The 16,732-nt window shown below is 49.2% G+C and overlaps 2 protein-coding genes across 3 annotated transcripts; both read left to right on the top strand.

Annotated features, from left to right (window-relative positions):
- The first annotated feature begins 187 nt into the window (after positions 1–187).
- EARS2 (glutamyl-tRNA synthetase 2, mitochondrial) lies at positions 188–7,045 on the top strand. The gene is made up of 9 exons (XM_031606677.2): positions 188–294; positions 431–586; positions 1,318–1,507; positions 1,734–2,206; positions 3,032–3,140; positions 3,296–3,449; positions 4,609–4,739; positions 5,746–5,881; positions 6,483–7,045. Exons 1-9 carry the CDS (start codon positions 219–221, stop codon positions 6,564–6,566), a joined length of 1,509 nt encoding a protein of 502 aa, XP_031462537.1. The 5' UTR covers positions 188–218; the 3' UTR covers positions 6,567–7,045.
- Positions 7,046–7,096: 51 nt separating this feature from the next.
- On the top strand, positions 7,097–16,675 carry GGA2 (golgi associated, gamma adaptin ear containing, ARF binding protein 2). 2 transcript variants are annotated; one of them, XM_031607001.2, is made up of 17 exons: positions 7,097–7,183; positions 7,531–7,615; positions 7,757–7,832; positions 8,313–8,411; positions 9,000–9,123; positions 9,548–9,651; positions 10,119–10,199; positions 10,857–10,994; positions 12,015–12,096; positions 12,345–12,464; positions 12,731–12,898; positions 13,144–13,199; positions 13,538–13,686; positions 14,446–14,615; positions 15,372–15,541; positions 15,937–16,047; positions 16,536–16,675. In XM_031607001.2, exons 1-17 carry the CDS (start codon positions 7,150–7,152, stop codon positions 16,641–16,643), a joined length of 1,875 nt encoding a protein of 624 aa, XP_031462861.2. In that variant the 5' UTR covers positions 7,097–7,149; the 3' UTR covers positions 16,644–16,675. The 2 variants fall into 2 exon arrangements, with proteins under 2 accessions (XP_031462861.2, XP_090007343.1); XM_090151217.1 differs by having other exon boundaries at positions 13,511–13,686.
- Positions 16,676–16,732: the final 57 nt, after the last annotated feature.

Here is a 16,732-nt window from a genome sequence, read left to right as displayed (position 1 = left end):
GCCCACCAATCGGATCTCCTCCTTCAATCCCGCCCCCGGGCAGCGGTCGCCAGGCGGTAAGGGCACCGCCCCCGGACGCGAAGCTCCGCCCCCCGGCGCCGGCGGGCGCGGGGATTGGCTGCGCACGGGGATTGGCTGCGCGCAGGGATTGGCTGCGCGCAGGGATTGGCTGCGCGCGGGGATTGGCTGAGCGCGGCGGGCGGAAGCGGCGTGGCGGCATGGCGCGAGTGCTCGGGGAGGTGTGCGGTGCGGCTGTGTCGGGGCCGCGGGTGCGGTTCGGGCCCAGTCCTACAGGTAACGGTCTCAGCCTGAGGGCGGCCCTGGACCAGCGGCGGGAGCGCTGCTGAGCTGGGGTCGGGGCTGCGGGAAGTGCCTTGTTCGCTTTCTCTCCTGTCACTGATGCTCTTCCGTGCCTTGCACACGGTTCCAGGTTTCCTGCACCTGGGCGGCCTCCGCACCGCGCTGTACAATTACATCTTTGCCAAACAGCAGCGAGGGACCTTCGTACTGAGAGTGGAGGACACTGACCAAGGCCGGGTGGTGCCCGGGGCTGCCGACAGCATAGAGGACATGCTGCACTGGGCAGGTAAGCCCCCAGACAGTAAGTCCAGTGCCGGTGCCACCAGGGCATTTGCCTGGGGATGGGCGGTGACAGAACGAGAGTATTCTACAGGGCAGCAAAGCATGCAATGTTTCAAATGTGATTAGTCTGTTAAAATGTAATGACACAGCTACTGTTTTGGTACCAGGAAGACTTCGTGTTTGGTTTCAAACTAGAAGGGAGGAGGCTTAGGTTGGATATAAGGAAAATGTTGTTTAAAGTAAGGACAGTGAGGAATGGCACAGGGTGCCCAGAGAGGTGGCAGTGCCCCATCCCTGCACGCACCCACAGTCAGGCTGGATGGGGCTCTGAGCACTGATAGAGCTGTGTGTGTCCCTGCTCAGTGCAGAGAGTGGGACGAGATGGCCTTTAGAGGTCCCTTCCAAATCAAACCATTCAATGGTTCTATGATAAGGACATGCTGAGCTGTTTAGGGTTGAGCATCAGGTTGGTCTGCACTGTCTGACACACAGTCTCCCACCTACAGCTGTGGCAAAACACAGCTGTAACGGGGCCTGTGTGTGGGAAACCTCACAGAAAGACCAGAGGCACTCAGAGCTCACTGTACATTAGTATATTCTTTGCGTATGGGTGCTTGCCAGAGGGGATCTGGAGGTGTCTGATTCCATGCTTTTTTTTTTTTTTTTTTTTTGAGTTCCACAACTGAAAGAGAGGGTTTTGGAACCTTTTTTAGGCCTACTGTGTGGCTCTTCCAGGCATTCCCCCTGATGAGAGCCCTCGGCGTGGTGGTCCCTTTGGCCCCTACCAGCAGTCCCTCAGGCTTGACCTCTACAGGGCTGCCAGCGAAGTGCTGCTGGACCGCGGTGCTGCGTACCGCTGCTTCTGCACCCCACAGCGCCTGGAGCTGCTGAGGAAGGAGGCCCTGCGCAACCAGCAGACCCCACGGTAGGAGGGGAGCCTCTTGCTCCCAAATGCAGGGCTAAGTATGTGGCAGCAGGGTTGTCTTCACAACCTTAGGAGCTTAGGAGAGCGATGTGTGAGGATGGAGGGGTTGTGTAGATACGCAGTGGGCAGATCACAGCTAGAAGTCATGAATCCATGTTCTGGGAATGTGAAATGCGTTGCTGGGTTTGGCCAATATTGACTTAACATCTCCATTCTCCTTTCTAAGATATGACAACCGGTGCCGGCACCTGACACCTAAGGAGGTGGCTGAGAAGCTGGCACAGGGCCTGGACTGGGTCGTGCGCTTCCGACTGGAGCGGGGCGTGGAGCCCTTCCAGGACCTGGTCTATGGCTGGAACAAGCACGAGGTGGCGGAGGTGGAGGGTGACCCGGTGATCCTCAAGGGAGATGGCTTCCCCACGTACCACCTGGCCAATGTGGTGGATGACCACCACATGGACATCAGCCACGTCCTGCGTGGGACTGAGTGGCTTACTTCAACATCCAAGCACCTCCTCCTCTACAAAGCCTTCGGCTGGGATCCCCCGCAGTTCGGGCACCTTCCACTGCTTCTGAACAAGGATGGCAGTAAGCTGTCCAAGAGGCAGGGGGACATCTTCCTGGAGCGCTTTGCCCAGGAGGGCTATCTGCCTGAGGCTCTGCTGGACATGATAACCAACTGCGGCTCTGGGTTCGCAGGTAATGAGAGCAGGCTTGGTGCTTGGTAGAAACCCCTTGGGGCTGACTTTAGGGGGAAGGATGGGTTTATTTTAGTATTCTAGAAGATTGACAGTGTTTGAAAGGAAGCGGATGTCAGGCAAGCGGTCTGAGTGGGTCTCTGTCACTGAAATGCCACCACAGCTTCTGCAGAGCTCCTATGCAGGACTGGGTGGTGGGAATCTTTCTGTCTTTATGCAGTTGTTTAAATTGAGTGGTGCTTAATGTGTTCCCACCTGGGACAACCTTCATCTCAGAGGGATTAAACTGTCTGTGAAGTCCTGGGAAAACTTGTGTTCTCTGGTTAATAATTGCAGTGTCATATATTACATCTTTCACATTTCTTGTTTGACCTGAAAGACCATGTGTAGTTGAGTCTACTATTCCTTTTGTTGTTTTGTCTGTGTGAGTATCGCATTAATTTATGTTTCAGAGTCTCTGCTTAGGAGTGAATCCTTCACTGAGCAGGGAAGCCTCCTGGCCACATACTATTTCTGTTGGCTGAGTGATGCAAGGGATGTTTCACCAAGGGGTGAAATAGAGCGAAGCAGAATGTCCCAGGTTTAGTTCCTTGTTATCAGTCTGTTTTACGGAAGGGACAGTTTCCTTGCATGCCTGCCAGAAGTTACCTGTTGTTTGCCAGGGTGTGTCCCTGCTCCTCCTAGCACTGAAAGCAACCTTTCTTGCTGTTCCCTCAGCTGTTCTGCTATACCAGTACTGATCTTGCCTTTACTGATGAAAAGCAGCGACTTCATCTTTCTGCTAGAGAGTGAATGTATGTCATAACCTTGCTGAATTATTTTGTAGAGAAACAGATGGGGAGGACTTTGGAGGAGCTGATCTCGCAGTTTGAAATAGGAAGAATTACAACTCATTCTGCACTACTGGATCTTGAGAAACTCCCAGAATTCAGCAGGTAGAAATATCAGTGGTAGATCTTACACTTAATACTTTGTAGGATGTCTGTCCAAGGTCTGATGTTGCCTTTCCAACTGTGCTAGTTGTAACTGACAAATATGAGGTGGAGATGATTAGACTGAACAAAACCCAGAGCAGTTTCTCTTTGTCCAGGATGCACCTCACTCGTCATATTGAGAATGAAGGCTTACGACAGAAGCTAATTCAAGAGCTGCAGTTGCTGGTGGAGCACGTCTATGGGGATCAACAAGTGGATAAAGAGGTTCTGGAAAAGGAGTATGTGGAGCAAGTCCTCCTGCTGAGAAAAGTATGAGAAGTGATAAAATGGTGTTACCATTTTGTGGAGGGTTGGAGCATGGGCACACGTTGTTCTGTGGGTGAAGACTCAGCTGAATTTGGGGCACTGCTTTGACCTGAGTTTTGCTGACTGCCATCAGTGAGTGGCTGTAACTGCTGGTTCAGATGTGCACACTTACTGCCAAAATACAATGGTGTGGTTGGCTGGCCTGTAGGAATGAGCTTGCTGAATATCTTGGCAATCTTTGCAGGGTTGTGACCTCATTGGCTCTTTGCTGAACTGGCAGAGAGCTCCTTTGGTAGAGGGAAGGTGTGTCCCAGCCATGGAAACACTATTAGTATTGCAGGATCAAGTCAGCTGTGGCTTTGTCTAGATGAGAGTTGATGGCTTCCATGCTGTGCTTTGCCTCATGGTCCAGGATGGGTCGTGCCTGTGGTGCAAAGATCTGTACTAAGCAGAATCCTCGTACTACCAGGCAGTTCACCCATGCTTTTTGCTAATTGGGCAGTGTAAAGATGCTTGTGTTGCTACAGCTCCGTGCTTTGGAATGAAAGTCAAAGCAACTGCTTAGCAGAGATGGATAAAGCTCTTGATGGTTAAACTAATGGCACCTGGGTGTGCAGAGCCCCAGTCTCAGGTCAGTGGCAGAGTGCACGTTGTAAAGGGGATAGGAGATACTGTGGCTTTTCCCAGTGCTAGGAAAGAGTATGAACCTGGCAGTTTCCCAGTCTGCTCCTTGGATACTGCTGTAGGATCTGGGGAATTCCTTGAGGGTAGTAAAGTGCCTCTGTAAGAGCAGGCAGAGACCCTGTCTGTCAGCAGAGGTTTTGCTGTGGGCTGCCCATGTGACTCCCTGTGCATCTCATGAGAGGCAGCAACTGAGTGTGGCGAGCCACTTCCAGGGACAGAGTGAGTCAGCTGCCTGTGCAGGACTGGTACCAAAGCCTTCAGGCTGCTTTTGTATCTCCGTGTGCACCAGGCAGCTACGGGTGTGAAAAACAGCAACTAAAATGTCAGCAGTTCATGTTTTTTCTAAGCAGGCACAAAGCACAAGGTAGCAGTGTGCTGGAACTTCAGCTGTTTGTGAAGCACAGAGAGAAGGATCCTCTTCTCTCCCCAGACTGTCACTGTCACCCCTGGTCTTGTCAGCTTTGCTTTTTTCCCCCAGGGCCACATAAGCCATCTGAAGGACCTGGTGTCGGGCAACTATTCCTACTTGTGGGTTAGGCCCTTGGTGTCCCGAGAGCATCTACAGACTATTTCTGCAGAAGTAGATGAAATAGGAAAACTAGTCCTAGGGTAAGTGTCACCTTGCAGCTCTATACACATCCACCTGATGTCCCCTGGCATTGCTGCTTGGCCACTGTATTCATGTTGGACGTGCTCATGGTTTTTATGTATTTTGCTTCACCTCAGAATGTGCTGCAGTTAATAACTGCCAAGAGGTTCTGTATGTATTTAATTGAAAGACTGTTTACCAGCAGGAAATCTCATGTTAAGGCTCTCAAGCAAGAATTGTCATGTCTGTGCTTTGTAAAGCACTGAGCACAATAAGTTTATGTGCTAACATAGTGCTGATGAAGAAAACCAAGAGCTTTTCTGTGCTGTCTGATCTCCTGTATCTTTGTCTGCTGCAGCATCTGACAGAAGGACAAGGTGGTTTGGTCAGCCTGTGTGTAGACCTATCACAAGTCTGCTGGGTCTCTGGAATGAATGCAGTCTATGCCCAGCAGAATTAATTGCTTCCAAAGCACTCATCCCTGGGGCAATCCTCTGGTTTTCATTTCTTGGCCCCTAGCTAGCAGTCTGCATTTCTCTCCGATCAGAAGCATCACTGGGATGGCAGACTGTCTGTCCAACCTTTGCTAGGTCCTTTCTTCTGTACCAAGGAATTCTGTGGGCCTTTGCCAGCATGTTTCATTGCTGCCTTGCATGTTCCTCTGCTGCTGCATGCCTTGCAGCTGGGAGGGATGCTGTGTCCATCTCTCTTTTCCTGTTCAGATTCTGTGTATATCAGGTGAAAGCTTTTGATGAAAATGAGCCCTGAACACCTCAGAGAGAAGTTGAGGTGGCAATAGCTGCAAAATTAACTATCATTTTCAGCTGTCTGCAAAGCTGATTGCTCCCAGTCATTTGTCACAGCTGAGTAGTAACTGAATCCAGGTGATGGCAATTCAAATTTCAGAATCCTGCCTGTCCTGTGGAGATGATAGTACTGCTGTCTACATATGATGTTGCCAATAATGGCTTCTGTATCTCTAAAAATTGTATTTATTCAGAAATCTGAATTACTCATTTCCTAAAGGCTTATGACAAAGCCAGCAGCTGTTTGGACCATTGAGGAGTTGAACAAAGAACTCAGAAACCTCCAGAAGCAGACCAAAGAAACCAAGTACAGCAGCATGATGAAGCTCCTCCGCCTGGCTCTCAGTGGGCAGCAGGTAAAAAACAATTCTGGTGCTGGGGCCTTCTGGTTTTGTGTGTGTTTTTTAACTAGCTATCTTTCTGTGCTATCAAGATACCAGCATTTGGGCTGGACTTATTAGAAGAATTTATGTCAGTTGCTGTTAGGAGTGAAAGTACTGACATAAAGCAGTTCTGGAAGAAAGGGCTGTTCTGACAATTCCAGAAAGGCATTTTTAAGGCATGGATGTGCCGCTTGCAAGCCTGAAGTTAGCAAAACTTCTGGACCCACTGTAGAGGGCATTTGCAACCTTGTGGGTTTTATGCCAATGAGGATCTTGAGTGCAATGCTCTGCATTTATCTGTTGTACAAAGTTCAAACCCAAGTTTTACAAGAGGCATTCTTCACAGCCTGCTTCTGACTTGAGCTCTGGGGTTGTTGTTTTTGGTTCAGCCTGACTGTTTTACTTCAGGAAGAAAGAGCTAAGTCTTGCTTTGAGATTGCTAACAAAACCCCTGCCCTTGGTCTAACAGCAATCTGATAGCTTGTCACTTCATCACTTCCTGCCTGGTGGTACAGACTTTTGTACTGGAAAGTGTAAGTTTCCATTTGTACAAAGATTTCTTCTGTGCTTTCAGCATGGACCGAGCGTTGCTGAGATGATGGTGACGTTGGGCCCCAGAGAAGTGTGTGGAAGGATACGCAAAGTGCTGTCCAGCTAAAGTGAGACCCACAGCACGGGCAGCCAGCGCTGGGTCCAGGAGGTGTGGATACCACCTGTCAGCATCCCAGAGCCGGATCATCTCTGATCAGATGTGCTGGGCTTTGGGCCATGTGGGTGTCTGTGTGTCTGTACACTCAGCATGAGGCAGTCTGTGGGAGAGGAGCTGAGTACAGAGAGAGGTCTGTCCTCATGCTGTCACCCTGTGGAAATAGACGAGTGTTCCGGCTGGGATCCAGAGACTTCTATCAGCAAGTCAGAGCCCACAGATAAAAAGGCAGTGCTGTGCCAGCTGCCCACCTTGCAGTGCTGGAGGCTGTGAGCAGCTGCTACCTGCCGCTGTGGAGAAAGGACTTTAAACTCGCTGTGCTGTATGCGTGGTTCAGCTGAAATGTGGAACTTTCCCTATTGGAGGGCCGACCTTTAAGTGTTAAATCGCTCTGGTGACAGCTGTCACCAAAACCACCTCTCTGCGTGCTGTCTGTGCGGGGTGGGGGGGGGGGTGGCGGCCGGCGCTGCGAGCAGCGCTTCCTGGGCGGCCCCGGGAGCGGGCGGGGCAGCGGAGCGGGACGCAGCGGGAGCCCATGGCCGGCGCGGAGCGGCTGCAGCGGTGGCTGAGTGAGTGCCGGCGGGGAGGGGGCGCGGGCAGCGCTGCGGCCGCCGTGTGCCCGAGGGTGGGCCGGGAGCTGCCGGGACGGGCGCGGGGGCGGCGGGCCGGGCTGGGAGCGTTCCGCGGCTCCGCGCTGCCGGGGCTGAGCGCTCCGCTCCCACCTCGGGCGCTTCCAGACCGGGCTCGGCGCTGCGTTTTTACGCAGATGTCGGTGATGAGCGCTTCCTGCCCGTCGCTTGTTTTCCATTTCTGCCTTTCACGAAAAGGCCCCGAGCGGAGCGGCCGGTGCTGAGCCGCTCCCCGCCCGTGCCTCGCGATTTCACACCGAAACCTTTTCTTTCCTCCACCGCGTAAGACGAAGCCACCGACCCGGGTGTCCACGAGGAGAACTGGGAATGCATCCAGCAGTTCTGCGCGCAGCTCAACGCGGACGCGGAGGGGTAAGGAGAGCGGCGGCCCTGCCCAGCCCGCAGCGTAGCGCTCGGGTCGGCCCATTGCTCTTCCCCGCAGGGCACCGTTAGCAGCGCTGGGTTCCCTCGGGATCTCGAGCCGCTGGCTGACCCGCTTCTGTTGCTCCCCAGCCCACCGCTGGCAGCGCGGCTGCTGGCGCACAAGATACAGTCGCCCCAGGAGGTGGAAGCTCTCCATGCGCTGACAGTAAGTGCTCTCGACCACGTGCGAGGAGAGGCAGCGATGATTGCCGTCTTGGGATTGGGGTACTAAGGCTGCTGCTGCTTTTTCTTTCTGATATGCCCCCATTTCTTTTTTCCGGGGATGCCTACCCCGCTTTTGGTTACACAATGAATGGAGAAACCGGGGAAACACGGAGGGAGTAAATCCTTTGGCTCCTTTCTGTGGCATTCTGCTGTGGGTCCCGGCTCCAGCTGTCGTGCCTGTGCTATTGCCTCAGAGTCAGCAGCTTCAGAAGTTGTTAAGAAAGGGGAGGACAGCACAGTGATCTTCAGCACCTTTCTTGAGAGGGTTAGATGAAGAAAAGATACTTTTGTGCAACTTCTGTATCTGTCTGCGTGCACGCTGTGCCAGAACGGCCTTAAATGTAACATCGTAGTAACAAAGTCTTTATGAATTCCCTAAGCCGTGTGTGCACAGCTCTGTTTTCTGGTTCCTTTTCTGCAGGTGCTGGAGACATGTGTGAATAACTGCGGTGAGAAATTTCACAATGAAATAGCAAAGTTCCGGTTTCTGAATGAGCTGATTAAAGTGCTGTCCCCAAAGGTGGGTGGCTGTGGCTGCCCAGCACATGGTGAAGGGATGTACTGTATGTTTCAGCCTGGATGGAAAAGCTTAGGATGAATGTCATGGAGAAGTAGAGCAGAATTTCTGTTCTGCACCTCTGAGCGTAAGGAGTGGATGTGAATTTCCCTGTAAAGAAAGTAATAATTGTAACTCCTTCTATCCTCACTGCTTCCTTACGTGGAAAGTAGCCAAGTTGGGGCTGTGCTCATGGAGCAGGATCAGCCTGAATAAAACACAGGGCTGTTTTCATTAAATGAGCTAAAAAGCACCTTTTGGTTTCAGATGTAGTAACCGATCAGAGAGCCTTTGAAATGGTTTCATGTTGATTGTCAAATAATATTAATGACATTAGCACACATGCAATTGCATTGCTTTTATTTGCAGCCAGTGCTGTGCACACTGTTCCATGTATTGCAAGAAACACAGCTGACAGCACTGTGTGTGTGCTGGGAGTCCGTTTGCTGTTTGAGCTCTGCACGCAAGGAATTTGGGGCCAGACCTGTATGCCATATATGGTGCAAAATCTTCAGTTTTGATCTATTTTTCTTTTTTTTTGTTCTTCCTCAGTACTATGGAACGTGGTCTTCAGAAAAAGTCAAGTCCAGAGTGACAGAAATAATATTCAGTTGGACAGTTTGGTTTCCTCAGGAAGTTAAAATCCGGGATGCTTATCAGATGTTGAAGAAACAAGGTTCAGTTCTGTTATTTCAGTTTCCTTCTTAACTTTGAGGTCACATGACTTCAGCCCACACTTCTCAGTCCTCTTTGCTTTTGTGACTCAGCTTTTTCTGTAAGACATTCTGTGTGAGGGAGAAAGGACAAAGGCTGCTTCCAAGGCTGCTGGGCTGCTCAGGGATGCCTGTAACTGTGTAAAGAGATTTACCCAACAATGGTTGTATTGAGCCATTTCAGCCTTGTGGCCACTGATCTCACAGTGCTCACCCCTGGTGGTGTGGTGAAAGGGTACAGAGCAGGTTCTGGAGCTCTTTGCCCTGGGATGCTGTTCTGTGCAATGCTGGGCATGGGTGCACAGCTGGGTGCAGGACCAGCATGCTGCTGAGCATTGTGTTGTGGCAGCTCAGGCACCACTGAACCAATACTGTTGATCATTCTAGGGATTGTGAAAGAAGACCCCAAATTGCCAGAAGACAAAATCTTACCTCCCCCTTCGCCAAGACCTCAGAACTCCATCTTTGACACCGATGAAGAGAAATCCAAAGTAAACCTCAAGGCTTTCCTCCCTGCTCCCACTCTGATTTTTACTGCTGAGAACACATGCAGATATATGCTGTGCTGCTTCGGAGCAATGCTGATGCTCCTGCTGAACAACAAGTGGAGAATTCTGTGATATTTCATCAGAAAGCATTGCTTGGTCAAAAGTGAAACATTTTTACAGAAATAGTTTCTCTTTGCATTTCGGAGGGAAGGCCCCTCTGGGCCCTGCAGCAGTTCTGCTGCCCCATGCTGTGTTACTGCACTGATCTGTGCTGTCCTGGGCTTGGCCATCTTCCCCCATTTTTCTCATGTTCCTGGTGCCAGAAAGTCATTGTTCTCAACTGTCTGCACTGAGCTGCTGACAGTGGGTATCCTTGAGCACTGCTCTGCTGGGGGGTGTACCTGTGGGGTGTACCCAACACGGTGGCTGGAGAATGCTGCTGACTGCTGTCCAATGGTTTCCCCTCACAGCTCCTAGCAAGACTGTTGAAGAGCAGCCATGCTGAGGACCTGCAGGCTGCCAACCGGTTGATCAAGAGCATGATCAAGGAGGTGGGTGTCTGTGGGAGCCATAGCCTCTCAGGACAGAAGGAGGGATGGCAGGGGACCTGGCAGTTCTGTCTGTGACTGTTGGTTCTATATATGACATCCAGAATACTTGCCGCCATCCTGGCATTTAAAGGAAGTACCAGGTGTGGTAATGGGAACTATTCTCTAACATCAGACTCAGATGAACTACGTAGGTTCCTAGGTGGGAAAGAGCTGCACTTGTAGAGAACTGCCTTTCTCCTGTAGGCACTATGTCTGTCTGGTTCTTATTTCCTATCTGAAAGGTCAGCCTGCCTCTGTTTTAAAAAAAAATTCACTGCGGTGATTTTGAGTGCCTTTCTGTGTGGCAGAAGCCATCAATTCCCAGCTCTAATTTTGAAGGCTTCTTTATGACTGTGGTGAAATGCATCCCTGTACACCAGCACAGGCTGCCCAGTGCCCTGAGGAGGGCAGGAGGTGTACTGCCTCCTTTCTCAATACCTGTGTATGGCACAGCACTGATACTGAGGCTTCTTTGTGGAATTTGTGCCATACTTTGTACACAGTGACATATTTATAGGAAGCTGCCCCCCACCAAGGGGGATCCAGAATGACCAAAACAAGCACGTTCTCTGGCTGTATTAGCCAAGTCATCATCTACTTTTATTTCGCTTTTCAAAGGAACAAGAAAAGTCAGCTAAGGTGTCCAGAAGAGCGAATACAATCAGCGAAGTTTCTGAAAATGTTAAACGAATGGATGAATTGCTGGAAGGTTATAAGAGACAGGAATTACCCAAATCTGACCATGAAACGCTCCAGGTAGGTGTTCCTTTTTCCTTCATGAGAGGTTCTTTTGGCTGTGGCTGGGAGGGCCTGGGACAACAGGATTCAATTGGCAGCAAGCTGCACTCCATTTCTGCAAGGGAAGAACATTACCGTGGCAGGAATAACTTCCAGTGTGCTTGGTGAATGACAGTCCCTCTCATCCGAGTAATAAAGTTGGAATGGAATGGTCTCTTGCTGTGCCAATTCTAGTTTCTGTTCAGATCAGCTGCTTTTCTTGTGGTATCTTATGGGGAAGTGATTCTTCCTCCAGCAGTGGAGTAACGCATGGGAATTCCCTTAGCCCAGTCATGGTTAGGTGGGCATGAGGAGGTGTGACTGGGGAAGCTCAAAACTATTGGATCTTTGACCTGTACTCTGGTTACTGTGATTCCCTTTTTCCGGATCAGAGTTCACTGGTCTGCTTCAAAATTACTGACCAGTGAATTTTCGTAATTTTTGTAGGGAAGTGCTTATGTGTGACTGAGAGTTTGGAGTTAGCTTCAGTTGGGAGGGCTGTGGCTGTAGGAGGTGGTAGAGACTACTTTCAGATGGAAAAAAAAAAACCAAAAAAAAAAAACCCAAAAAATCAGCTTCCACTGTGCCTACTCACTTCCAAAATACTGAGAAGAAAGAGAGCCATGATAGGCTTTGTCTTTTCTGAGAGTATTAGAAACTGATGGACATAACACTTTCTTCTGACTACTGTGATTTATCCATTCACTGCTGGATACTTTTTAATTGGAAAATTTGACACTGACTTATCTTACACCTGTATGCATTGAGGAGATGTGATTGCTGAGCAGGTACCAGCATCACCACTTTGTTCCAGTGTCTGTACTTCCAGGTCACTGTGTTATAAGAGTGCAGAGGCAGCACTGATACCCTGGACCAAAGCAGAACATGCAGCTTGCTGTTCCAGAAGTAGCATCACTTACAGGTGGTCACAGGAACATAGGGAAGTTTGAGAGTGTCGAGGATCTTCTGAGCAATGACATGAAATGTTTCTTTCCCCAGAGCCTATTCCAGCGCTGTGAGAAGCTCAGGCCACTGCTTTTCCGCCTGGCCAGTGAGACAGTTGATGATGACGAGGCTTTAGGTAAGAGACAGTGCTGTCCTTGGAACTCTTTGCATTTGTGTTCTTCATTTCCTAAGTGAAATATTCCTTTCCTTGAAGGAATGCTTATGCATTTGCTACCCAAGATTTCTGCTTGGAATGATAAACCGTGTTTGGGAAGTGGCACAAAATTACTCCTCCCCTGAGAAGCTATTAATTTTCACTTGGAGCCCAAAGTTAAATAACAAATCCAGTTTCTTCCATCAAAGGTGGTCTCTCTTCTTTTCCAGCTGAGCTGCTGCAGGCCAACGACAGGCTCACGCAGGTGCTGGGACGGTACAGGCAGACTGTAGGCAGTCAAGAGGACGGTGGGGGAGGATGTTCAGCCAGCAGCTCCTCTGATGCACCAGGTAAAGAATTCCACAGCACTCCATGACAGCTCTGCCCTGCATTTAATGGGTGAGTGGAGTCTGGAAGGGAACTGCTTTTCAGAGGACAGATGTGGGCAAAACCCTTAAGCACATGAAAACTATTACATAGCTATTTTTTTCTACTTGTGGTTGAATGAAAATGTTCCTGGAGCTCTTTGCCTGAGTCCTTTAGCATGTGCCTGTAGCCATGTGTGCACTGCTGCTTTCAGAAGCTTTCTCTTTAACTCTTCCTGCTCTTTCCAAAGCACATCGGACACCCCCGAGGCGCATGAAGAGCTATACACTGATTGACTTCTCTGAGCTGGAGGCCATGGCTCAGTCTCCTGCAGACCAGTTTTCAGACATCACCTCTGCCTCGCGACACAGCAGCACCACCTCTGCTTGTCTGCTGGAGGAGGAGCTGAAGTCATTAGGTTTGTATGTACAATTCAGAACATCATTAGCCTTGTTACTAGGGTTTGCAGTACTTAATAAAGACAGAATTTTGACTTCAGTGCTTATCTTAAAAGAAAGTAGGCCCTTTAGCTAGGGCAAGTTTTTAGGAGTATAGTTGCTTTAATGGTGTTAAAGGCAAACTGCTGTTAGACAATGATGAAAGAATCTGTGGGAAAACAGCTGTTTTCTGTAATTGATCTGTGCCTTTTGGTATCTTTCTTAGATCTCAGTGACTCTCTGGTTTTACAGAAACCGCTGCCTGACCTTGGCTTATCAGAGGTGAGTGATCCTCAGCTACAGCAGTCCATAAGACACAAAGCACAAACATCAGATAGGATTCTTGATCTCCCATCTTTCTCCTGCAGCCTATTCTATCTTTTTTTTTTTTTTTTTACACCCCCTCTACTCTGAAGGGAAACCTGCTGCAGTGCAATGAATATATGGGCTGCAGTTCACAACCAGATTACTCAAATTTATTTCTACTTTAATTAACCTCATGTGAATTAAAAAAAAAAAAAACAAAAACAAAAAAAACCACCACAATTATTTTTAGTGGAACAGGTTTTATTTATTTTCCTGGTGATCTGCAGCGTGAACCAGAAGTACCTCTTTTCCAGGCTGCTGTACACAATGGACATAGTAAAAATGTAAGTGCTTTTGAACCACTGGAACTGGAGGAAAGCTGGGGAGGCAGCTGCTCAGAGAAGACTGAATTTCGGGGCCTCGATCAGCTCTCTCCACCTCCCAGGACCAAGATGTTATCCTTGTAAGCAAGCTCTACACAGTACAGTCTGACTTTGGAGAGGAGAAATACTGTTTTTACAGCAGTGAGGTTTGGAAAAAACCTTTTAGCTACAACTGGGTAATGATGGCAAGCTGTCCATCCGTGCACTGGCTCTTAAAGCAGCAGCTGTGCACCTATTAATTCTAACTCTGAATAATTGTACACCTGGACCTTCACAGGGTCAGAAACTTGGTGGAACAAATCCCATGGCTTAGCAAAAAGGTATTCTTGAGCTAAAGGAACAAAAACATCCAAGTCAGATATCTTTTCTCCAGCTTTTTCTCAGGCTTTGACAAGATAGTTTCCTGGCATTCATTAGAAGCCTAACAGATTTACCATCCACAGGTCTTCAGAGCAGGTGGCCATTATCATAAGCTTATCCAATTTATCCAATCTGCCAGAAGGAGATTGGGCCAAGAAGTGTTTCTGGAGGTTCCCAGCCTTTTGCACTGACTCTGAGCGAGAACTTAGTTTAATCTCATTGACAGAGCTCCAGAGAGCCTGCATAACAAAGTTTCATGACAGTAACAGAAACAAGATTGCCTTATAATGCTGAAACAGCAGTGTCTTCCATACGAAGTAGAGACCATTTTCAAACTTCCTAGGAAATCAGAGTATGCTTGTACTTTGTACCTAAAAGGGATGAGGGATTGGGAACACAGACACGGACTCAGCAGAGGATGGTTTATGCCATGTACTCTCCCCAGTTAATATAAGCTTTCTACATGCTTTTCTTTCCAGGGATTTATCACCAATGAAATTGCCCTTTCCAGATCTTCCAAATAGCTCAATGGCAGATCCTTCATTCTCCAGCCTAGGCTACGAGCTGAAGCCTGCTGCCTCTTTGCATCCAGCTTCCAATGATGCTTCTCTAGCAAACCTTTTTGTCCCTTTAATTTCAATTACACTGAGTAAGTGCAATGATTTCTGTGCCCCAGCTCTGCTTAAAAGAGCTCTTCTGTGATTTTTTGCAGGGGAGCAAGCAAGCCAAAGTAGCTTCATGCTGTGAGGGTCAGCTGGAGAAAACTGGCTCTTCTATGAAGGATTTAATGTATCTGAGAATTTGAGCAAGAGCTAGGAATGATACCATGGAAATGTCCTATTCAGTAGTCAGAAGTTTCATGCCCTGGCTAATCTTTCTAGTGTGCTTCTAAACTCTTTGACTCTGGCATCTTCTGTGAAACTTCAGGCAGTACTTTTTCAGAGGCTTAAGAGATACTTATGGGTCCTAAGGCAAAACTGTCTTCTAACTTCAGTCTCTGAAGTTAAGGATTTAGCAGATTCTGGAAAGGCTGGATGGTGATGGCCAGCTGTGGATTTACCCCTGGTAATAAGAGGCTAAGTCCCATAAGTTGCTGAAGTGTTATATTTTTGCTTTTCCCATTGTATGTTTTGGATTTGTAGCTCATCTCTTTAACTGACAGTTAAAATCTCAGCTGCTAGTCACCTCATATCTCATGACATGTAGATTCCTCTCTGTACTTTGGAGGTGAAATGTAAATCACAGGCCAGCATTGTCCATTGCTTGGCCTATGAGTTTGCTAGAGCAAGTAAAAGTTCGTACGAATTTTTCCTTCTTGCTGTTCTTAGCCTACCTTCATTGTTCTGCCCTCAGAAGAGAAGGGAAATCCATGCTTTGTTTCTTATTTTCCTTTTGTTTCCGGCAGGTAGTGTCTGTCCACTTACAGTGTATGACAGAGATGGCTTCAAAGCTATGCTCCACTTCTCCAGAGACCCAGCTCCTGGCCGACCAGATGTGCTGGTGATGGTTCTCTCCATGCTGAGCACCTCAGCTCAGCCAATAAAGGACATTGTGTTTCAGGCTGCAGTCCCAAAGGTAAGAAGCCTATGATGAATAAAATGGAGTGGGGCTACTCAGAAACGTCTTGAGAAGAAGGTTTGCCATTTCATGCTTAGAATTTTTCTTTGTATATTAAAAATTGCATGGCTCATTTTCCCAAACTACAAGCCAGTTGTATGATAGTACCTGTGGTTCAGGTGCCTCTTTCACAGAGTAGATCCCTGACCTTAAGAAGCAAAGCTCCAAACACGCTGCTTTAACCTCCTGATAAGGTACTCACTGTACCTGTGTACGTACAGCATAGAGTTGCCTATTTAGGAATGTCCTCCTTTAGATGGAGGCTGACTCTTCTACCAAACTGCGGAGCTGCTTACTACTCCCAGCTCTTTTTCAGCGTGGACCAAAAGATTTCCTTTTGCTTTCTCTTTCAGACCATGAAAATAAAGTTGCAACCAGCATCGGGTTCTGAGCTCCCAGCCTTCAGCCCGCTGCTTCCCCCAGCAGTGGTGTCTCAGGTCCTGCTGCTTGCCAATCCACACAAAGTACGTGGCAGTGGTTCTGCAATGGGTCACCGAATGTGGCCATAACGTATTTGTGTGAAGGGCGGTGGTGTCTGCGAGGAGACGTGTGGGAGGGACGCGCTGGGTTGTGATGGAGGTTATTTCTTCCTCTGCAACAGCTTTTCAGGATTGAATGTGCAGTGACTGCAGTGGGGGCTGCACAGTTGTGCTTGTCTGCCTGCTGGGAGCAGCTGTCAGCAACTGATGGCACGACTGCGTGTGTCACCTTTGTTGTGCTGATAAATATTTATGGGCCACAAGAAGAATGTTGGGATTCTTCCCATCACTGAGGGGGGGTGCCCAGGCTTGGATTTCCAAGCATGCTCTGCAGAGACTTGCACGGCTCTTATGTTATCATCTGTGCCCTGCAGAGCCTTCCACAGGGTGATTAAGTGCAGCGGGGCTGCGAGGGATGGGACGGAAGGCGGCTGCAGCTGCGACGTGCCCCTCTCTGCTTTCTTCTCCCCCAGGATCCCATCCGTTTAAAGTACAAGCTGGCGTTCAGGCACGGCGAGCAGCCCGTCAGCGAGGTGGGAGAGGTGACCGGCTTCCCGGGAGCGGAGCCGCGGGGCAGCTGAACGCCGGGACGCCGCGGTTTGCCTCGGGGGAGGAGGGGCGCTCGGCACCGCGCCGGCTCCCGGCCTCGAGCCCCGCCCCGTGCCGCTGT

Source organism: Phasianus colchicus, chromosome 16, assembly GCF_987193195.1.
Source record: "Phasianus colchicus chromosome 16, bPhaCol1.hap1.1, whole genome shotgun sequence".
NCBI lineage: Eukaryota > Metazoa > Chordata > Aves > Galliformes > Phasianidae > Phasianus > Phasianus colchicus.
Note: the sequence above shows the minus strand (reverse complement) of the source record. Positions and strands in the feature narration are given on the sequence as shown.